Here is a 23,370-nt window from a genome sequence, read left to right as displayed (position 1 = left end):
AAGCAAATTTAAATTTCTGCACACAGTCAGCGTTAAGTTTTCTTGAAAATGCATTATTTTAATCCCATGAGATGCTGCAGTTTAAATAAACGTAGTGCTGACGGGTTGCTTTATTTCTGTCTCGGGAAGGACTTCTTTTCCTGTTCACATTTTTACCACGTGTGTATTTGCATAATTACTTTAGATGATCACCATGAAGCTGAATCAGCATCTGTCTGACAGTCTCAACTAAATATGATCCCAGAGCTACAAAAACTAATCAGTTATCAGCTACTGAAAAAAACAGATTTCTCTTTCTTAAACCTGACTTTTTTTCTGGGTTCTTCTCTTCTCTATCACATTAAACTAAATATATTTAAATTAACAGCCCAAAGGATGTTTGAGGACGACGTTTATGGCTTTTGGACACACCGATGGACATTTTTCACCATTTTCTGAGATTTTATAAACCAAAGAACAGATTGAGAAAACAATCAAGAGATAAAATAAAACAGCTGGAAGTTGCAGCTCGAGATGAAAACGTGCTGATTGTTTGAGATGGATAGACAGAAGCACACATAAATATATACTTTCTCGTTCAGGGGAGGAAATCTAAATGTTTATATTGTAAGTCTTGTAATATTTGTGCCCCGTTGGCATTAAATAACACACTGCAGCTTAAATGTACACTTTCAGGACAAAACATCTGCTGCAGTTTGCACAACAGAAGGTTTGAGCCACAAAAAAATCTGTCTCAGGAATGTTTTGGTTCTGATTTAATCAGAGTTCTGGCAGCCTGTCGCTGTAGCAGAGGCTCGTGTTTTAAGTTTAGTCGGTTGTTCACGCGCATTTCAAGCAGCAGCAATCCCGTTAAACGTCTGGAATGCGATGAAGGCGCTGGAAAAGTTTGCTCCTGCATGTACCGGAGTCATTACCGATCCACTGTGGTCTCAGTCTTTAACTAACTCATCATTCTGTCATTCAGGTGAACGCTGTGCTGATTTCCTGCTCTAATAAATGTGTCTCGTCTGGCAGGAACCTGCGGCGTTTCCGTCGCTGGCAGGTGCGTCAGGTGGAGGCGATGCGCTGCAGGAGGGAGTGGCACCGTCAGCTGGGCGTGGAGAACGCCGGGAGTCTGGACTGCCGATTTAAACTCAACACCCACAAGATGGTGTTTGTGATGAACTCCGAGGACTACATGTACCGCCGGGGAGCGCTGGTCAAGGCCAGGAAGGTGGGCCTGCGTTTAAGGCGCCATCCACACGAAGACTTAACAGTTTCAAAAACGATCGCCATAAAGACGAAGGCGTCTCAGAAAATGTGTGCGTTTACATGAATGCACTCGATACGCATGGAAACGCTGTAAAACACATCAGACCTCTAGGGGCGCTGTAACGATTTGACGGAAACACGCGCAAACAGAAGAAAAAACAGTGGGCATGTAGCCTAGCCGCGCTAGACAACCCACGGCAACGAATTTAATTCTCTGCCAGGGTGGGTCTAGTTACCCTCCATAAGGCTCCAGGCTGGATTCTCCTAAAACTGGCCGGACCAATCACCATGAAGTGTAGAGTCAGAAGGCGGGCGTAACTAAGTGATGACAGAGGCGCGACAATTCTGACAGAAACAACCGGCGCACAATAAACAGTTATCTTTGGACTCGGCTTTGGCCACAGCCCTTAAAGATTTGAAGCTAAAATTCAACTTGAAAGATAAACAAAGGACGGCACTGAAGTGTTTCATTGAGAAGAAAGACGTATTTGGACTTATGCCGACGGGATATGGCAAATCCTTAATATACCAGTTGGCTCCGCTGGTTGGGAAGCTAATGGGACTTAGCCACAATCCGCCGGTGCTCTCGGAACTACGTCAGCCTATTCGTTGCGTTGATTGGTTGTATACCTACCCAGTTGCTGCAGAGTGATTTGAAAGACAACCTTTTAGCCCGCCTCCCTCCCTGTCGAGCGTTCCTAGACCCTTATGCCTTCAGAACATGGGTCTAGCGCGGCTAGGCTAGTGGGCATGCGCACTTGCGGCAAAAGCTGTAAACAGAAACCAAGCCGGGAAGTAAATAAAGTGCCGTAATGTGTCCTCGATAATTGTTTGTTCAACTCGGTGGTGATTGAGAAGAAGGAGATTTTGCTGCAACAGGGATAGTAGGGTTACAAGCTTCGTTGCCGCGTGTGGCGCATGCGTGTCAATGAAGATACAAAACTATGACACAAGAGTATCTGAAAAGTAGCAGAGAGCCGGTAAACACAGAGCTGCGTATACGGCGTTTCAAAATCTTTCCACTCTGGAACCTGGTTTCAAAAATGATCGTTTACAGACCCCCAAAACGCCGTCTTCGTGTGGATGATACGCAGATTCGGCAAGAAACTTATGCGTTTAGACGTCGGTTTGTCTTCGTGTGGATGGGGCCTAAATGATGATGTGGTGTTGTGTCAGCGTTGTGGTGAATCTGAGTGACGGCGTGACAGTCCAACCCTGCTTGTTAAATCCTGTTTGGTGGCTCACAGACGAGGCTCTGACAGCTTCTCCTCTTCCTCCACAGTCGCAGCACAGAGTGGCAGCGAGCCAGCACGAACGCTTCGACAAGTGGCACCAGGGCTGGCTGGCCAATCACGTCACATCCTCGGCCGAGCGCTCGGTGCAGAACTGGCTGATGGGCGAGGAGGAGGAGGACCTCATCCCCTGCAAGACGACCTGCCTGTCGACGGAGGTGAAGGGGCAGACGGTCAACAGATACCAGGTTCATTACAGCAGTAGCAAAGCCCCGTCCTCACCGTAGAGGACACACAGGTAAATGCATGGACTTACAGGACATCCGCACACTAAACACAGACACAAACGGCTGCAGTCCCGCTTTCTGCCTTCCTCCACAACATGCTCACTCATTCACTTTCACTCGTGGATGAAGAAACTGGCAGTGAGTCAGTGAGTGAGCGATGATGTGGAGACGAGGACCAGCAGACGGCGAAGTAATCAATGAGAGCGAACTCGGTCCTGATCGACGGGACGAGTCGGACACGACGGCACAAACGGAGCTCATCATCCTCAGCATCTTCTTCATTCTAGCTTCTCTGGTGGCACTAAAGTCGGTCGGACTGACGGACAGAGACGGTTGATCGGGCGACGAGTCACAAGATCACGGAGTTTGTTTCAGAAATGTGAATGTCTGTTTTCTTTTCTTTATTTTTTTTTAAGTCAAGTGTAGATTTTAGCTTCTAAAGCCAGAGAGCCTTCTGCTTGTTGGTTGCTTGGTTGGTTTCTGCGTGTTTCTATGGAGAGATAACGGTAAACGTGTGTATGTATGTGTATCCTGCTCTCTTCATTTTGTCTGTTTGTAGGCCCAGTACCGGCTCTTCAACTATAGTAACTGCATTCTTACTGTATGTGCATATATACAGCAGGGAGCCTGTATTTTTATATATGCATCTACACCAGTTGATTGATACATCTGAAGATCATGTGGTTCTTTACAGTGTTTGCTGTCAGCCAACTCTCGATGTTTGTGTTTGTTTTTTTGTATTTTTTCCTTTTTTTTTTTTGTGCTGTAGCTAAACAAGTTATCACCGGGGCAAAAAGGAGTCCTTAAAAATGAATTGGTTTAATATTGATGAAGCAGTCAAATTATGTATCATATTCATGATTTCACCAAATGTTTACTTTGCATCGTCCTTTTTTTTTTGCATACTGACATTGAAAATAAAAAGCAAAATATCAGTGTTAAAATAGAATGTATAACATTTATCCTGTATCAGTTATCATAAAATAAACAACCTAGTTGTGACCTTCTTAGATGTTGACTGGCAGCTGGTTTGTCGGCCGGAGAGACTTTTTAGACACACAGAAGGCGAACTTGTTGACCTCGTTCTTTCAGTTTGTTGAGAACAAAACATAAGAGTGTGTGCAAGTTTAACCCTCGTGTCGTCCTGCGGGTCAAAAATGACCCGTTTTAAAGTTTGAAAATGTGGGGGAAAAAAAAAAAAATTTTCACAGTGAAACTTCTGATGTCCACATTTTCGGGAAATATTTGAACATTTTATGTTGGAAAAAAGAAATGTCAAAAATGTTTAAGAATATTCACGAAAAATCAACCAAAATCCAGTGAATTTCTCTGGATTTTGGTTGTTTTTTGTGTGTGAATGTTCTTAAAGAAAATATTAGGATATATATGGAATCACTTTAGATATTTTTAGGATTTTTTGGTGGATTTTTACTCATTTTTTGAAAACATTTACAAGACTTTTCTTGCCAAATTTGAGGGATTGTTGAAAAATAATACTTTTAAGAGAAACTTTAAAGGAATTATTGGAATTTCCATCCTGAAGGTTTTGCACATTTTCAGAAATTTTGGGGAATTTTGTTTTTGCAGAATTTTTCCTGAATGTTCTTGAAGACAATGTTAGAAGTTTTACGGATACATATGTAATCACTTGAGATATTTTTAGGATTTTTTGGAAGATTTTCACTATTTTTTTTTTTAGAAAATATTTACCTTTTTATTTTTTTTATTTTAATTTCTTGCCAAATTTGGGGGATTTTTAAAAAAATAAAACTCAAGAAATTATCGGAATTTTCCTCCTGAAAGTTTTGCAAATTCTCAGAAATTTGGAGATTTTTATTCTTTTTTTTCTGAATTTTTGGATTTTTTTCAGACAAGGAAACAATATTTTTTTGATGCCTGTAAATGAGGACAACAGGAGGGTTAATAAGAGCCTGCAAAGTTCCTGTAAATCTCTGAAACAGTCAACACAAGCTGAACCAGAGCTGAAACGACGGCAGATGAACAGACAATCTGTTGCTGGTTTGATAACGTTAAATATGCTTTTCCAGTGTGGGCTTACGTGGGGATTATCGCAGAATATCTTTGGCCACCTTGAGTTCTGGGAAACACAATTTCTAATCATTTTATTGGACAGATACACTAATCATCAGCAGATTAATCCACAATGAAAGTAACTGTTGAACTACTTTTGATGAGCTCCATGAAAGGAGGATTTATTGCCGGTCTGTTGTGCTGGAAACTAACTGTACAAATTGTGTTTAGTGAAATCGGGCGCTTCTGGTCATCGTCAGAACAATGCAGTTGTTGGTGTATTTGAGGAGTTTTCATCCCAAATGAAAATTAGAGTTTTTCATACAACTGAAAACCCCAGAAGAGCTTTGAAACAGATGCTGTAGTCAAACTGTTTTAACTTCAGGGTTAGAAAGGAAAACGGGAAAAGGTTGTCGTTGGATTATGAGCGCTTGTTGGACAATGATTCATGACAAAGTTAAGTGTGTTCTCCTTTGATTTTCTGGGTGCTTCTTCTCTGCCAAGAAGTGAGATTTTCAGGCTTTTCGGGATGATTCATTTCTCCTGGTTGGCACGCTGAATGTAACTGAGTCAGTCAGTCTGCCCACCGGGAACTGAGAAAGAAAAATGACATCAAATCCCCAAACACTGCCAGCGCTTTTGGACGAGTCGACTACATCTACTTGGAGTTAAGAGCGGGTGAATAAGCAAGTTCTGCAAAATGCTGTGCAGGCATCGACGACGAAAAGGAAGACACGACAACCAACAAAAGTGAGCTAATAGTGCAGAGCAGCAAACAGAAAATACTGTTTACTACACACAGTAACGTCTGTTTTCACAGAGCTTCACTGAAGACCTTTAGAAAACTTTAAAGGTGCCATATTGTGCCCATTTTTAGTAAATAAATGAAAGTCCCACATGTTCTCAGCAGTGGTGGATCTTCTGTGGGGGCACGGGGGGGGCAGGCAATGGTAGTGGTACCCTGTGATCTGATTGGCCACCCCGTGTGCCCCCCCCAAAAAATTTTCGTTGGAAATTTACTTAACTGAAACTCCATTTTCCGACGTTCCTGAATGCAACTTCGTTGTCCGACTGCACCTGAATGCACCAATGACGTTAGTTTGATTTTTTTTTTGATGGTATTTGGTTTGGATTTGAAGAAGCTTTGAAGACGTTTCCTGATGCCGGAGGAGAGGAGGAGCAGCTTTGGACCTTTGAGGTAAGAAGACTGTGGCCGTTTCTCAGTACGTAACTGTCCGTAGCTGGTTCTTTTCAAATCAATTTAAAAATGGCGCTACTTTGGCTCTGAACCTTTATCTAGCTGTGGTCGCTCTGTCTTCTGCAGTGATTTGATTGGTTCTACGTCACCAATAAAACTCCTTTAACTTAACATCTGTAAGCAAAACAAAAACGTATCAACAAAGTTTTCTGTTAGAGTTTGTGTTCTTCTAAGTTTAACTCCAAGATTTTAAATACTTTCATTTACTGCAAATGAATATCTCCTCCAGATGTCTCACTAATAATCATTATCAGCCTTAAAAACCCACAAACACCCCCCCTCTATACTGGACCACACTTAGGACAGTCCGGTTCCCCCTTCTATAAATCTGCTTGGAATCTTCCACTTCCTGTTTGTCAAAGTGGCCTTCTACCTGGACAGGTTTAGTTGGAGCTCATCAACAAACATTTTGGGTAAGTGCACTTTAATCTGGATGGATGACACTGAATTAGAGTCTGTTTTAATGAGACTGAGTTCAGATGTGTAGCTCTGTCATTAAATAGGAAATTATTTCTCAGAATTCACAGAGAAAAGTCTAAATGTTTGCCTGGTTAGCGTCCCACATGTTCTGTGGCTCAGCTAAAGCTAACTCTCTCCAACTTCTGGATCTCTGGAGTTGCTTGTTGTTCAAATATCTTCTAGAGGTGCTGAAGCTCAGAAAGTCTGAGATGTTTGTTCAGAATCAGCTCATTGTCAAGTCTGATCTGAACTGTCCTCTTTAGTTTGAACTTTCCCTAAACTTAGGAGTTAATGACAGAGCAGCACATCCAGACTCAGTCTCATTTATGTACAGATTAAACTTCAGTGTCATTCATTGATGTTAAAGTGCAGTTTTTCATGTTTGTTGCTCATGCTCCCGACCAAACCAGTCCAGGTGGAAGACGATGAGAAGAGAAGCTCCAGAGGATGAATATCACACATTTATGTTGGAAATAAATGTCCTTTAATTAGACATTGTCATGCAAAAGTTGGATTTCCCTTTAATGATGTTTAAATCTTTGTTATTTTGTTGATGTTGGTTTCTAAATGTTTTCTGACACTCGGCCCCAAACATTAAAACCTTCTACGGCTCACAAGCTGCAACAATTCACACATTATCAACGATCTTTGTGACTAAACGAAGATAAAAAGTGAAAAACTGTCTGATTCCTGCATCATGAATGTAAATCTTTTTGGTTTTTATGACAGTAAACTGAATATATTTGGGTTTGACATTTTATAAACCAAAACAAGAAATGAATTAGTGGAGAAAACAATCAACAGATTAATGGACAAAGAAAATGTGTCTCATCTCGACCGTTTTTCTCAGGAGGTTGGACTTCAGCCTTTGTGCTGGAGGGTTGAACCCTCAGTTCCAAGACTTTCCAAAGCCTCCACACCTCCCCAGTCCTCAGGACCTGAGCTTTCACACAGTCTGAGGGATGAAATGTTCTAAGTCCCACAGTAGATCTCTGTTAGATTTAACTTTCAAACAGTCCAAGGACTGATATCTTCTAAGTTCCTGAGTAGTTCTGTGTTAGTTTGAACCTTCAGACAGTCTGAGGACTGAAGTTTTAAAAGTTCCTCAGTACTTCTGTGTTAGTTTGAACTTTGTGGTTAACAGAAGCCTTAAAACTTGTGACCATGAGTCTTGATTTCACATTTAGACCATCCATCTGAGTTCTTCTCAGACCTTCACCTGTGGGTTCTTCAGAAATCCTCAACAAACTTTGATTCTCTTCACTGAACAGTAAAGTTTGTGGAGATCAGAAGGTAACATTAGTTTGATCGATGCCTTCAACTACTAGTAGACTTTATCTGGAAAGCAGTTTTCTGAAATGAGCTCTTAGTAAATCTGTCCACAGTCAAACCAAGAACACAGAAAGAGGAAATGTTTGAAGAAACAACTTGATGTTTTCATTTCAGACTAGAAAACGCTTTAAGACCTTTATCTGTTTTTGCTCTTTTTCATCGTTTTATCGTCTCTTCTGTTTAATTTGATCTTCTAAAGTCTAACTGGTGTCTTTTCAAATGTTTTGTCTTTAGTTTTGTTCTTTTCTCACCTTTTATTCTTTTCTAATGACTGATTTGATTTCTAAATGTTTTGTCTTTTTAATGTTTGTTGTTTTTTAAATGTTTTATCGGCTTGTTTGAAAAATTTCCTTTTCTTTCCCAATGTTTAATTTTTAGATTAAATCTAAGGTTTTTCCTTTTTAAATGTTTTAACACCTTTTAATTTTCTTTTTCTATTTAATTCCTATTTAAAGTTTTGTCTTTAAGATTTAATTTTCTAATTAAACATTTAATTTTTTAATTAAATGTTTTGTCTTTTTGAAGGTTTAATAATCTAATTAAATGTTTTATTTTTTAAATGTTTAATATTCTTGTTAAATTGTAGTTTTTAAATGTTTAATTATCTAAAAATTCTCTTTAATGTTGTCTAAAAATGTTTAATTTCATAATTACATGTTTTGTATCTTCTGTTTAATTATCTTATTAAATATTTTGTCCGTTTAAAATAATTTAGTCGTATTTAATGTTTAATTTTCTTTTTAAAAGTCTTGTTGTATGAAATGATTTTCCTTTAATTACTTTTTAAATGTAATTTATTTCTTTAATCTTTTTTCTGTCAAGATTTTAACCCCAACCTTAAAAATGAAACAAACCCTTAAATCACAATAAAAATACTTCTGTTGTCACAATCATGAGTTAGTCACTTATTCAGTTTATCAATTCAACTTTATTTGTTTAGAACCTTTCACACAGATGACAAAACTACACAAGCAAATAGAAAAAACTGATTAAAACTCAAAAACATTTAAAAAAAGATTAAACATGGTAATAAAATGTGTTCAGGGGATGGAGGGAGTTTATTGAAGTCTTCTTGGGCTCACACAGTAAATCATTTAAAATAGAAACTTGATATTCAGTCTAAGGAAACTGCAGAGCAACAGAAGAACCAACAATATCTCCTGTTTTCTCCTTTAATGAGTCGACTCTTCTGGTGCTTTCAGACCAAAGAACTACAGACTCTTCACAACCTGCTCAAACTCTTGGTACAGGACCTCACCACACGGGTCAACAAGGTTTCCTTCTCATTTCTACTCTGAAGCTCACCTTCTCCTGCTCAAACTGCTGACAAATGTTTGTGCTGCTCTAAAGTCTGGTCTCCAGAACTTCCTAAAAACTCTCAAAGTCTCTTCTGCTGCAGGTTGCTTTGTAGAACTGTTCCAGAAAACCTCACTAAACCACATGGAGGGGCCTCAAGATAGTCGTCCAAATGAAACCGTACAAAAACCAAACTAGCATAACCCAAACACGAAAGTCTCCTGCAGCCTACCAGAGAAGCTCTTTAAGCAGAGAATCAGGACAGGAACTCTTACCTTCTGGACAACCAACGTTGGTTCACAAACAACCAAAAACCTCTAAAGACTCACTACAGCCAAGATAAAGACACAACTCAGCTGCACCAAATCCACTAATCACTGCACACATTAGCACCATGTGCTAACTGTGGCTAAAGAACCACATTTACCAAGACAACTATCCAGTACAAAGCCCTAAAACACACCAAGAAACACATTAAAGAGGATTTTACTGCTGGAAGCTGCAAGCCAACGCCTAAAGAACAAACTAAAGCAACGGAGCCAAACCCGGTTCAGTGAAGAGAAGCAGAGGAAACGTTTGACTGCAGACATAAAGCAGGAAGACACTGAGCTGCTCAGGTGTTCCTGATGACACCAAGCAGCCACCTGGACAGCCAATAGGAACACAGCTTACTGGAAGTCCAGAGGGCTGGCTTAGTGAAGGACATTCAGTTTAAAGCTGAAGCAGAAAGTTAACAGAGAAAGTTGAAACCACCTTCTGATCCCTGAAATCTCTGAGTTTTCACACAAAGAACACCTGAACATGTCAAACTGGTTCCATAGTAGAACCTTCACTGTAAAAACGTCATAGTATGGTGTGTTACTTAAAAAAAATTAGCACAGCTGAAAATATTAGTTTTTGTCTTTTTTATTGAGCAAACTTTTCAGGAAGTAGATGAAGAATAATTAAAGCTCTCATGTAGAAGTCCAACTTATTTTGGATCCGTGTGGAGAGTTTAATCTTAAAGTTCTTCGAGTCACATGGATTGTTTTGACATTTAATAACCGAGTCCTGAAATAAAATTACAGTCGTGGATTTCTGTCATTTAATCTGGACTAAACAAATAACAGCAGCATAAATCTCAAATGTCTTTATGAGGAGTCTGGATTGAGGTTTCTCACTTGATAATGATCAAAACATGAAATTTAGGTTGTTTTAAAGGAATATTCCACCTTAAATCTTTGAATGTTGACCTACAAGGTTGGTTTCAGGAAGTATTCCACCTTCAAGGTCCTCACACATCCACCTTAAAGGAACATTCCACCTTAAATCCTTGGACATGCACCTAAAATGTTGGTTTAACTGAGTATTCCATCCAAAATCCTCAAAGAGACCTGAGGGGCTGGTTAAAAGGAATATTCCACCTTAAATCTTTGAATGTTGACCTACAAGGTTGGTTTCAGGAAGTATTCCACCGACAAGATCCTCACACATCCACCTTAAAGGAACATTCCACCTTAAATCCTTGGACATGCACCTAAAATGTTGGTTTAACTGAGTATTCCATCCAAAATCCTCAAAGAGACCTGAGGGGCTGGTTAAAAGGAATATTCCACCTAAAACCTCCACTAGGGCAGTATGTGCAGCAGCGACAGCAGAAAGAGGTCCTCTCTGGGTGGAAGAACGGCGTCTGAGTGGCAGCTCCCTTTCTGCTCTTACCTTACTCACTAAACTCAAGGTCCATGGAGGACTCCAGTGGATGAAGTTTCCTGCTGCAACCTTCTCTTTTCAGCTTTTTGTTGACGTTTTTGACCCTTTTTCTGAGCTTTGACCGATCCGAGAACATGAAGTACATCATCGTCATCGGCGACGTAACCGATGGAGGGAAAACCACCTTCACCAACCGTCTGATCAAGAACCTGCCCAACTGCTGCGTGGTCCATCAGGATGACTTCTTCAAGCCCCAAGATCAGATTGAAGTTGGTGAAGATGGCTTTAAGCAGTACGATGTCATCACTGCTCTGGACATGGACGCCATGATGAGGAGGATCCACGCGTGGCTGGAGAACCCGGTGAAGTTTGAGAAGTCTCATGGCGTTAATAACACCCTGGACACAGAGATGATCCCGAAGTCCGACCACAAGGAGGAGGAGGAGGAGACTCACATCCTCACTGTGGAGGGCTTCCTGCTTCACACCTACAGGCCTTTGATGGACGTGCTAAACCAACGTTACTTTATTTCCATCCCATATGAAGAATGCAAAAAGAGGAGGTGCTCTAGGATTCTGAAGGGTTAGTTAGCACTTTGGGCAGCGAACTAGTTGTTTAAGGGCTTAAGGATTGACAGAAGTAAACATTTTTAGATCTTAACAGCGTCTAGTTAAAGGGGAACTTTGGTTTTTTTCAACCTGGGGTTTGTTTTCATTTGTCATTTCATACATGTGAGTGATGCAGAAATGAATTTTCGACATAGCTCCAGTATTTAGCCAGGCAGGCAGCTTAGCAGTTCAGCTAGCGAAAAGTATGGGGCAACTTGCCCCCCCGCGTCAAAGTCCGCCCTAACGTGCTTTTTTTCCCACACTGACCGGCTCGGATAGTCTCAACGAGTGTCCCACAACATACTAGAGATGAGAAGTGAACGAAAACCTCCACATTACTTGGCGATCGCTATTTGTTGTGGTCTGTATCCAAATCTCAGGACGCTAGAAAGCAAATCCCATTCTGAAATCGTGCGATGCTGCCCCATACTTTCCGCTAGCTGAGCTGCTAAGCCTGGCTAAATACTGGAGCTATGTCGAAAATTCATTTCTCCATCACTCACATGTATGAAATGACAAATGAAAACAAACCCCAGGTTGAAAAAAACTGAAGTTCCCCTTTAACACCAACAACCACAAAACAATAAAAATGGCAAAAAAATACACAGATAAAGTTGCAGTTGAAAAGTCAGTATTGAAAGAAGAGACCAGAGAGGCAGAGTAAGTTTTAAAAATAATCGTGGTTTATAAAACCCAGATATGACAGGATCACCAAAGTGTTTACAGAAATACAAATACCATCAGAAAAACCATCATAGAACAGCATTATACACTCGACATGTACAAACTACTCTGTCAAAGGGACTCGGGGGAGGATGGTTCAGACCGTAAGACATTTTCCTTTCTTTATGTCTCTTAAAATCACATTAAGCCACAATGTATTTATTCTGTAAGTTTTTTTTTTAGTATCTTATCAAAGTAGAACATCCACCTACCAAACTACAGCTACTATCACGTTCAGCTAGCTTAGAGAGAGAAGGTACAAACAACATCTAGGGGAGGACACATATCAAGCACTTTAACATCATGAAGGTTTCAGCAAGCAGTGAAAACGAAGTCAGGCGGTTTTCACTCATGAGAAGAACAAGATGTTGGGGTTTAATGACCGCCATCGTCTCATCAAACTGTACAAAACCCTGTTTCTGTTTTTGTCAGCTGGTTACGCAAATCAAACAGACGCCGATCGCTAAAACTCGATCTGTTCTAGAGATATTCAAGCAGATCTGGGATCAGTTTAACAGCATCTTGGGCTGGGGTTTGTCCCCGTTTACAATGGTTTCAATGCACAGATGTACAAATGGCTTCGGGACGCAGGAATCTTCTCCACGAGCCCTAAAACCCCCCGGAGATGTCGGAGCCTCGAAACACAAAGGAATCACCAACAAGATACGATCAATCACATTCTCCATTTCTATGGATTGTTTTTTTTTCTTCTACCTTTATACAAACACATTTCAACAGATTTACACATGAAAAAAAAAGAGTGCAGGATTGTGAACGGAAACGAAGCTCCTACAAAATACCGCGAATCCTGGAGCGAAACATGGCGACGTATGAAGTCCATCATTGTCAGCGGCTGCAATGATTCACTGATATACACATCATGTCAAATAAATTAAGATCTATGTACAATGTAAAAACAAAAGCAGCATGCAGGCAAGACAACAGAGCCTTTTTACAGAGCCGTCTGCTGTGGTGTTTGTGCTCTCCGACACAAACGTGGGCCGTGTGTGTGCAGCGTGTCATGTTTTATGTCCGGTGTGTTTTAAATGGACGGAGAAGCGATCCACCTTCTAAACTCACAACGGATGCAACACAGTTTTTTACCCTGTGCAAAGAGCGAACCGAGGAGCTCCACAGAGGCTCTCCGGTCTTTCAGGGGAACAAAGAAAACCTGACTTTTCTGTAACAAATCACTCTTGCAGCTCTCTGGGCTTCGAGAAAAGAGTGGATTTAAGGAGGTCGAACAGGGACAGGAAGTGAAACGCACACAGACCGGCGGTAAAGTCGCCGTCGTTTCTCTGAAAACAGCAGCAATAACTCGCGTAAACTTTACGACCAACAGCTCTTCAGATGTGAGGAGGGAGGAGGAGCCACGGCACATTCATCTCAGTTTATCTGCGATTGGTGGATTAGATCTGATCAAAGAAACACTGAAGGTTAGCGACAAACAAACAGGAAAGAGGCGCTGAATGAAATCAACCTGCTGATTTACAGAATCAAAGCTGATTATACAGGGTGTCCCTAAAGTCTGGACACATCGTAAACCTCATTAACTTTCATGTTTTTGCCTCCACAGATTAAATATGTCTTTGTGAAAAGAAGAACGAGTTGAACTGGAAGGATGGACATAGGTAGGGTTAGGATAGTGATTTTTTGGGGCAACCATGAATTTTAGCCATGACAAGTAATAACGGCCAATAATGAAATAATTTTGGCTATTTTTAATGCAATAAAGCCAATAACGTAATAATTTTGGCTATTTTTAATGTATTAATGACCAAAAACAGAATAGTTTTGCCCATTTTAAATGTAATAAAGCAAATAATGTAATAATTTTTCCCATTTTAAATTTAATAATGGCCAATAACGTAATAATTTTGCCCATTTTAAATGTAATGATGGCCAATAATGTACTAATTTTGGCCATTCTAAATGCAATAAAGCCAATAATAGAATAGTTTTGCCCATTTTAAGTGTAATAACAGCCAATAATGTAATAATTTTGGCAATTTTTAATGCAATAAAGCCAAAAGTGTAATAATTCTGCCCATTTTAAATGTAATAATGGCCAATAATGTAATTATTTTGGATATTTTTAATGCAATAAGGCCAATAACAGAATAGTTTTGCCCATATTAAATGTAATAACGGCCAATAACTTAATATTTTGGCAATTTTAAATGTAATAATGGCCAATAACGTAATATTTTGGCAATTTTAAATGTAATAATGGCCAATAATGTAATAATTTTGAAACACAAAGATAAAAGCAAGGTCGGCCTTTTCATATTTAGCATGACTAATTGATGAGAGTCACTTTCGTACATTAAATGGCATTTTTCTGCCCTTTCTGACTGTATTTCATTTTAAAATCACAGCACTTTTGTTTGGCAATGCGCCTCTTTTTTATCACATTCAATCAGTTTTTAAAAGTTCTTTACATTTTACCTCCCTGATCCGCTGACATATGCACTCATTTTAGATCTTAATGTAACAAACAGAGCATCAGATCATTCTACTGTACGCACACGTTGACAGTAACACCGCTAATTCTGCTCGTGTTGCAGGTAAAACAGCCCAATTCTATCTGGAAAATGAAAGAAAACGACTTTAAAGGAAGCGTGGGGTTCTGGTTCTGGCTGCTTTAGCCACAGTCACATTCATTAAAACAAAGCTTTGGTAATTAGTGCAGAGAGAAGCGATGCGTGTTCGTTAGCTAGTTAACGATGATTCAAAGCCTTTTCTGAGCTGACTGGAGGTTTGGGGGAGGTTTGACTACGAGCTTCTTAAAAAACGTGGCACAACCGAGAAAAACATTCCAAAGGTTATAAAATACGTCGACAACCACCGTGAAGATGCTCAAACTAGTCTCACTGGTAGAAAGAACACATGTAGAAGTACTGAACTACAGCAGAGTAACAACACACATCAAAACATAGCAAATATATTACAAAGAAACTTCACAGACAAGAATCAAAACTTTTTGTGTACATTTTTCTCCCCCCCTCCATGTTTTGTGTATTAAATGCACTTTTCCTGCAAGTGCGTCCAGGGTTGCTGTTAAAGCTGCAAAAAGAAGGAAAGAAAAGATGGAGTATAAAAAGAATCAACAAGTTGAAACCAGTTGATCTGTTCGGATATGCTGTGACGAGTGTCGAGTCCTTCCTCAGGTTTGTGAGTCTTTAGGTCGGCTTCGTCTCCTCCCTGCTGATCCCAGAGGAGTTAAAAAGGCGTGTAAACAGTCTGTGTGTTCTCCCAAACCAAAGCCAGGAACTGAAAAGGTAAAGGAACTAAATCTACCAGAGTAAACGAGACACCGGAGAAGTCCGTTTTTAAAAAAACCTGCAGGCAGTGTGGTTTCCCCTGTCCGTCCGTCCGTCCGTCCGTCCGTCCGACTGTGTGGCGTTTGCTCTCTGCTGTGACTGTGTTTGTGCTTCGGCGGGTTTTTATGTGTGTGTGTGTTTGTGTTTCTATACTTATAAAGATCTGATCACAGAAATGTAAAGATGAGGTAAGTTTCTATAGAGGTGAGGACTCGTTAAACTAGAACAGAGGAGGCTGAGGTTGTCAGAGAATGAGGTCCTTATAAGTATAGTGTGTAAATGTGTGTGTGTAAATGTGTGTAAGTGTGTGTAAGTGTGTGTGCATGTTGACACTGTGGACTCAGCTGAAGGCCTCGTCATCCGTATCTTCAATTAGCACCTTTGTGTCCTTCTTGGATCTGCAAAAAGAGGATTGAAAACAAACTGTTCTGTGGCACAGTCAGAGCAGACATCCTCTCCTAAACAGTGTCTGACAATATGACCAAAGCTAACCAAAGTGTCCACTAGAGGGGGCTGTTGTGTTCAACTTCAGGCAACTAAATCTGGACAAAACGGGCCAATTCATGAATGTGGGATATTTTAAGACGTTTAACATCACACCTGGATTACTGCAGCAGCATTTTCACCTGCTGGAACCAAAAATCTATCAGTGAACTCCAGACTAGAACCAAAAGATGTAATCGTATCAGTGCTGTTTCCGCCTATTTACATTGGTTCCAAGTAGGTTTCAGCTTCTTTATGCTGGCACCCAGTATGTTTTTGCTTATTTACACCATTTCCCAATATGTTGTAGTCCCAGTATGTTTCTGCCTTTTTACACTGGTTCTCAGTACATTTCTTCTATACAGTGGTTCCAAGTATATTTTTGCCTATTTACACTAGCTCCCAGTGTGTTTCTGCTTCTATACAGTGGTTTGCAGTATAGTTCTGCTTTTTTACACTGGCTCCCAGTATTTTTTTGCATCTTCACATTAGTTTCCAGTATATTCCCTTCTCTTTATACTCACTCCCAGTGTGTTTCTGCTTCTTTACACTGGTTCCCAATATGTTTTAGATTCTTTAAACTTTCTCACAGTGGTTTTAGCCTCTTTACACTGGTTTACAGTGGTTTTCTGCTTCTATACACTAGTCCCCAGTACGTTTTGTCTATTTACACTGTTTCTCAATATGCTAATTTCTCTACACTGGTTCCCAGTACATTTCAGCTTCTTAAAACTGGTTCCAAGTAAGTTTCTGTTTCTTTATATCGGGTTTCCAGTATGTTTCATCCTCTGTCTCTGTCTATATTGATTTATTTTTAATCAAAGTAAATGAAAATATCTGTTTCATGCAGTTTGTGTAGAATTAAACTCCATTATAATGTTGCACTTGAAGCTGTGAACTGAGTTGTCTTCTGTCTGTTTGCAGTTTAATCTTGTTTCTACTCACAGTAGACTCCTTCATGTAACTGCACTGAGGATTGTGGGTAAGAATGGACAGAAGAACACGCTGACTTACAAACGGCAAAGTCCAACCAGATCTAGTAGAACTTCTGAGTATTTTGACGTATCATGTACTGGGACACACTAAATCCCATTCTGGCTAAACAGTATAATAGTCTGACCGTTTTAATGAAGCCTCCTACATTAGCCTGATGTCAAGTGTGCACATGTCGTCTTACTGTGAGGAGGACAGCAGGGGGCGTCGCAGCGACAGGCTGTAGGATCTCTTCCAGGTCTTCTTGCCTGAGCGGTTCCGGACGCCGTCCTCCTGGTCCATCATCTGCTCCAGCAGCGTCTGGTCGTCGGCGTTCAGCGGCGCCACGGAGATATCCCGAACCGCACGAAACTCACCACAGTTGTTCAGGTGTTCGTTCTCCAGACGGAAGAAGTTCCACACAAAACGTCTGCAGAGAGGAAGATGAAGAGGGTGATACAACCGATCCATTCAGGTGCTGTAGGACTGGTGTCTGGCCTCCTGCTTGTATTAACGTCTAGAAAGATGCATGTTCATCACCTCGTCTTATCTTGATAGGAAAGAATTTGGAAGTTTTCCTCTGCCTATATGACGTATTCAACCTTTTGCAAGTTCCTTTAATTGCTTTCCAACACTGAAACATGGGCACTTATATTTGGCTTGATGCATCATGATGTGAAGCACGGTGGAGGCAGCATCATCATGGGGTGAATATTTCCTTATTTTACCTTCTATATCGCCTCATTGTTAACTATTCACAGAAAAACCAGATAAATTGACCATGATTCCAAGTTGAAAAGCTACAAAAAGGGGAAAACTTCCCCGAGGGCTGAATACTTTATAAGTGGACACTGTATTTCCTCATTTTAGAAAGCACCACTGAGAGTTCTTCTGTTCTTCAGACCCACCTGAAGACCTCCAGAGGAGCCAGCACGGTGGCCACGATGTCGCCGACAGAATGGATCTTGGTCATTGTGGTCAGAGAAATCTGGATGGTCCAGGCGAAACGCAGGATGACGTCCTCTATGATGGCGCAGTAGTAGTAGGCCTGGACAGCCAACAGGAAGGGTTAGCATCTATGAACGTGTCTGAGTGGCGTGTTTGTGCTTCCCAGCGGACTCTACCTTGTGTGGATAAACTATTTCTTCTCTGAGGAAGGTGTTTTCTCCGGCTCCACGGTCAAACAGGCCCCAGTCCATTCGCAGATCCCAGATCAGGGTGTAGAGAGAGCTGATGGTGGAGAAGACGATCAGCAGGTAGAAGAACATGTCGGCGTCGGTGTGTCCTTGTTCTGGAACAGACACACAAACACAACAGGTTTAAACGACGAATCGTGACGTTTTCGTGACTTGTTCAGATCTAGAAGAAAATGAAGCTTTACGACATCTTTTGCACCATAAACGTTGCTGTACATCCTCTTTTTACACTGTTCATGTATGTTTATGTGCATCTTTCCATGTCAATGTGCCTTTACTCCTTTGTCCACTAGAGGGAGCCCTCCTTTCACGTGTTTCCCAGCAGTGATTGAATTATTTGAGTTCTGAGGCTTGTTTCCTGTAAGATTTATGCCCTTATCACAGTTTACTTGGACTGATATTTTCTAAAAGTCTTAGAAAGGCATTAAAAGTACATTTGTGCTGGAGCTTGTACAAACAAACAAACAAACAAACAAACAAACAAACAAACAAACAAACAAACAAACATTTTTTTGTATCACACAGGGTCTATATTAAAATACTAAGACCTGATTTATTGGAATAAGAGTTTATTATTTTATTTACGAGCAGTAAATGAAATAATACGTCTGGTGTGCATATTCTTCAGAGCAAATACAGCATTAGTAGGTGTGTTTGTATTAAATTATCTGTTCTACTGTATATGTGTGCATATGTATGCTCTTATGCAGATTTCTAAATATGTTTTGGTTCTAGTGCAACAACTCATAATAATTTTTATTATTGATAAGAAAAATCTATTATTTAAACACTTTTAAAGCAAAAGCCGTCGCACCAAACTGCTTTAAAGTAGAAAAATAACATACAAACATTGAAGTTTAAACTCTAGAGTGTGAATTCATTGGAGTGATTTAAATATTAAGGATTTAAACCTTATAAAAATGATATAAACTGCAGCTTTAACCGACTATAATGAATATTAAAGGTAGGACTCTGAAGTATTATAATTATACAACTTGACTGGTTAAAAAAATAAACTTTTGATCCTATAAAATTATACTTGAAAATCCAGCAAATCCAAGAATTCCCTGAAGAGTTTGCTTTCATTTTTATTTCCATTTTAATGTATATTATTTTGTGATTGATGGGTCAAAAATATATAAATGAGTATAATATATAACCAATAAAAACTGAATAAAATAATATAAAAGTATAGAATCAATATATAAAATACATCTTAATTTTTTTCAAAATAATATATATACATATGTATAAATAGAAAAAATAATATTTAAAAATACACATGTATATTGTGTTCATATCACAGATAATGCTTTTTATTTTTCTGACGTATTTCTGTGTCTTTATATATTAGTAAACTCTTTAGAACTTGTTATTTGTAATCTGTGAAATAGCAGAAAATAGTGGAAGTTCTCTGTAATTTCTTGTTGATTCTATCAAACAGTTTAAAACCTGCAGTGATTTTCTGTCGCCCCCTTCTGGCAGTGACAGTAAATTACACAAACACTGTTTGCTGCTGCTGTCAGAGCAGCAGTTTCACTTTTCTCTCCTTCTCCTGAGTTTCTGTTCTAGCTGGAGCGTCAGACACTTAGGATAATATTCACAATTTCTGAAATATAGTTAAAGCTTTAAATTGAACAGAAAAAACCATAAATCCTCACAGTAGAGCCTTTCTGTCTTTAATTCCATGAAGTAAATGAACTGATCATCAGAACCGCTAATGGCTAATCTTCAGGTGATAAACTCATCAATTAACTGACTCAATGTTGCAGCACTAATTGGCTTTTAACTCAGCGATTCACAGAATTAATTATAAATTAGTGTCTCAGCGCTTTGAGAGAAGAAGAAACGCCTCCATCAGTGTTTCATATTTCCAATGTTCAAACTAAATCTACTGCATCTCACCAGGACATAGTCTGATCCACCTCACAGAGACAGCAGAGAACTGAGCTCCAAAACAAGCAGAGAAACTGCAAACTTTTAACCCAAATCTTCCTCCATCATCTCTGGTTTTCACAAAAAAATTATCACATAAATGTAGTTATTTAGAAAGACGTTTGCGAAACTTTAGCTTCATTTATCAAATACTTTTAGAGACAAATTTCTTTTAAAAAATTAAATTTAAATAAGTTTAAATGAAAACTTTGACTATTTAATCAATTTCTTTTTCCAATATTGCAGATTCTGGATCAACAACATGATGAGAAATAACAGTGAACATGTCAGGTTTTTATCTTTAATTGTTGCTGAGAAATTGTTGTTTCAACAGCTTTAAATGTGTGAAAAAATGTGCCAAAAGTGGGTCAAAAGGCATTTTTAAAGGAAAAATTGGTATATCAATCTAAAATCTCCCAGATTGTATTATAAATATCCATAGTTTAGATTAAAAAATGTTTCAATCCAATCAGAAAATGATTTGAGACAGAAAAACACCATCAGTCTATAATGACAGGAGCAACTCTCCAGAACAAAAACTACTGTAAATACTGCAGAATAAATACCCGTTAGTACTTCATTCTGCTCCACTGCACCATAGTACCTCAGGTGTACAAAAGTGTAAAAAACCCCGTATTTATTATTAAAACCTGTATGTGTTTGTGAATCTGCACAGATTTTGCACATGTTCTAGCTGCAGATAACAGATAAACACTCATTTTCCTTCTCTATAAGCAGCTGCTTCTGGAATCAAAAATTCTACATGTCAGATTAAAAAAGAAAATGGTCAAAATAAAAAAAAATAGTGAAAAAACTTAAAGAATTTGTGCTGCAGCTACTCCAGCATCACCTTTACTAGTTGTTTTTATTCCGTTGTTGGGATCCCTGTCAACTGCCTGCGTGACAAACAAGCAAATAAAAAACAACTTTCTGGTGTGTGTGCAGATCCTGGGCTGATAAAGCCGCTTCTGCGGGTGAATAAATCAGCTCCAGTGACTCATTCAGACACAAGGCAGAAACCGGCCTCGCTGTCGTTTGTCAAAGTCGCCGTTTCTTCCCGCCACCGGCCAATGAGACGCCGGGGATTTGAGCGTCTGGCAGAGAATCGCTGCTGCTAACCGCTGCCTCCCATCCTGCTGAGCGATGGGATGGAAGCGGTCCCCACGGCCACGTATCTGGAGATTTAACTCAGTCCTGCACAACAGAGTCTTTAATCTCCACTGCTGTGATGCCCTCCCTTTACAACCTGTCCAGGTATTTAACCCCGTTCTTTATTTCCACTCGGCTGCTTCACTGCTGAACCGTTTAGAGGTTAAACACGCCGAGATGGACACTGATTGGATGCTGGACTCAGCCAGCGGTGGTCACTGGCTGCTGTCACACACACACACACACACACACACACACACACACACACACACACACACACACACACACACACACACACACATGTTTGTACTTCTATCTTAGTGAGGACATCCATAGGCGTAATGCATTTCCTAGAGCCTTACCCTAACCTTAACCATCACAACTGATTGCCTAACCCTAATCCTAACCCTAACCAAACCTCAATTCATACCTGTTCTCTAAAAACAAGTCTTCACCCTCAAACATGGCTGTTTCAAAGTGAGGACCGGCCAAAATGTCCTCACTTTGTAAAAATGTCCTCACTTTGATAGTTAAATGCAGACAATGGTCCTCACCATGTAGCAAGTACAAGAACACACACACACACACACACACACACACACACACACACACACACACACACACACACACACACACACACACACACGGCCCGGAGGTTAAACACGGTTAAACACTGAACACTTCCACTGATGAAAAATCTGTCGCTGCCATCAGCATCATTCCTCATCCGTTCCCATGGCAACCCCATCCATCACCACGGTAATTAGGAATCATGGGATGTTCCGTTGTCTAACGTTGTTGTGTTTCGTCTCTTCAAACTGGCAGATGTGAAACACAGAAACAGCTGGATGACACCGGCTGATCCAACAGCGATGCACATTTAAGTACAATAAAGTGCTTTTACTTTGAAGGTATTTGTACTTCCTTTTTTATCTGAGAGCGTTCCACTTTCAGTAACATATCGGTTTTGAATGACACTGAGTTTACTGTTACAGAACACACCAGCACAACCCCAGATAGAACTTTTATGGGTTCTGAGAAGTTCTGCTAATGTTTTCATCTGGATTTTTTCATTTAGTTTCTAGAATGTTCCCCCTTTGTCATCATAGAACATAATTAGTGTTCATCCACTGGATGTTAAAACATTATATTAGGAATGTCACTGGAAATTAAAATATTCTGAAAAAGTTCATCTAATATTTGACTGAAATGTCAATAAAGGCAAATATCTGTAAAACACATTTTTTTCTGATTTAAATGCAGTAAAAATAATAATTTGAATGAATTACTATTAATAAAGACATTATTTACAGTTCTGGCCTTTTTTTTTACAGTTAACATGTAAATTTATATTTAATTCTGTGATTTTACAATTTATCTGTAAAATATCAGTGAACATATTTTATTTTTTAACATTCCTGGAACATTGCTGGAAATTACAATATTCTTAAAAAGTTCTTTCAACATTTGACAGAAATGTTTTGTGTAAAAAAAAATGTTTGAACTTCTTGGTGATGTTGTTCAAAGTAGTGGAAGACGACTTTCTGACTGGCTGTCATATTTCAGACGACACAAAGACTGATTTTGCCTTCAAACTTAGTTTTCTATTGAAGTTATAACAGATATAGAAGTTTAATGAGATGAAACCAGTATCTAGATAAGAGAAAAGAGCAGCTGAAGTCTTTTCTTCCCTCTCTCATGCCTCATGAATCATCCTGACCTTCCACATTTATCTTGTGACTCAACTCTTACTTTCTGGATTTTACATCTTCAGTTTACATAAAGCAAATAAAACTCCACTCAAGCAGCTGCAGCAGTAAAAGCTTCTTATGCATCAGTATTAAAACTCCAATAATGTTTTTATGTGATAACAGTCTGACTCAGCTTCCTTCATTCATTATCAAAAACCATTTTCACTGCAGGAAACAACAACAACCACCTCTAAGCAGAAACTTTGCATCGTTTAATAAAGCAGCTCTGCTTTTTTTTTTGTGAAATTAGACCTTTTCATGACAGAACTCGCCTCCTTGCACTAAACAACTCCTAATTCCATATTTAAGGTAAAAAAAAAAAGAAGAGAGATGTTGAATTTCTTTGATTACTTCGTCTTCTAAACTGAAAAAACCTACTACAGATATTTACTAAC

At 39.4% G+C, this 23,370-nt stretch overlaps 3 protein-coding genes across 3 annotated transcripts in view; 2 read left to right on the top strand and 1 right to left on the bottom strand.

The window, feature by feature from the left end:
* Window positions 1–3,780, top strand: part of sin3b (SIN3 transcription regulator family member B) — a 31,597-nt gene extending 27,817 nt beyond the window's left edge. Inside the window, exons 18-19 of the mRNA XM_022208977.2 lie at window positions 1,015–1,213; window positions 2,534–3,780. Coding sequence (XP_022064669.2) covers window positions 1,015–1,213; window positions 2,534–2,770 — 436 coding nt within the window. The 3' untranslated portion in view covers window positions 2,771–3,780. The remainder of the gene's footprint in view (window positions 1–1,014; window positions 1,214–2,533) is intronic.
* A 7,164-nt stretch (window positions 3,781–10,944) lies between these two features.
* LOC127533781 (nicotinamide riboside kinase 2-like) lies at window positions 10,945–11,437 on the top strand. Its single transcript, XM_051947734.1, has one exon. The coding sequence runs from the start codon at window positions 10,970–10,972 to the stop codon at window positions 11,420–11,422; it is 453 nt and encodes a 150-aa protein (XP_051803694.1). The 5' UTR covers window positions 10,945–10,969; the 3' UTR covers window positions 11,423–11,437.
* Window positions 11,438–12,104: 667 nt separating this feature from the next.
* Window positions 12,105–23,370, bottom strand: part of xpr1a (xenotropic and polytropic retrovirus receptor 1a) — a 133,951-nt gene continuing 122,685 nt past the window's right edge. The window contains exons 12-15 of the mRNA XM_051947732.1: window positions 18,069–18,235; window positions 17,853–17,992; window positions 17,150–17,374; window positions 12,105–15,887 (exon numbers count right to left, since the gene is read on the bottom strand). Of these exons, the coding sequence (XP_051803692.1) occupies window positions 15,830–15,887; window positions 17,150–17,374; window positions 17,853–17,992; window positions 18,069–18,235 (590 nt within the window). The 3' untranslated portion in view covers window positions 12,105–15,829. The remainder of the gene's footprint in view (window positions 15,888–17,149; window positions 17,375–17,852; window positions 17,993–18,068; window positions 18,236–23,370) is intronic.

Source organism: Acanthochromis polyacanthus, chromosome 4 (genome assembly GCF_021347895.1).
Source record: "Acanthochromis polyacanthus isolate Apoly-LR-REF ecotype Palm Island chromosome 4, KAUST_Apoly_ChrSc, whole genome shotgun sequence".
Lineage (NCBI taxonomy): Eukaryota > Metazoa > Chordata > Actinopteri > Pomacentridae > Acanthochromis > Acanthochromis polyacanthus.
This window is presented reverse-complemented; position numbering and strand designations above follow the sequence as displayed.

What these genes read in the sequence shown, in the direction of transcription:
- LOC127533781 (XM_051947734.1), top strand. Translation starts at nt 10,970, where the DNA reads ATGAAGTACATCATCGTCATCGGCGACGTAACCGATGGAGGGAAAACC.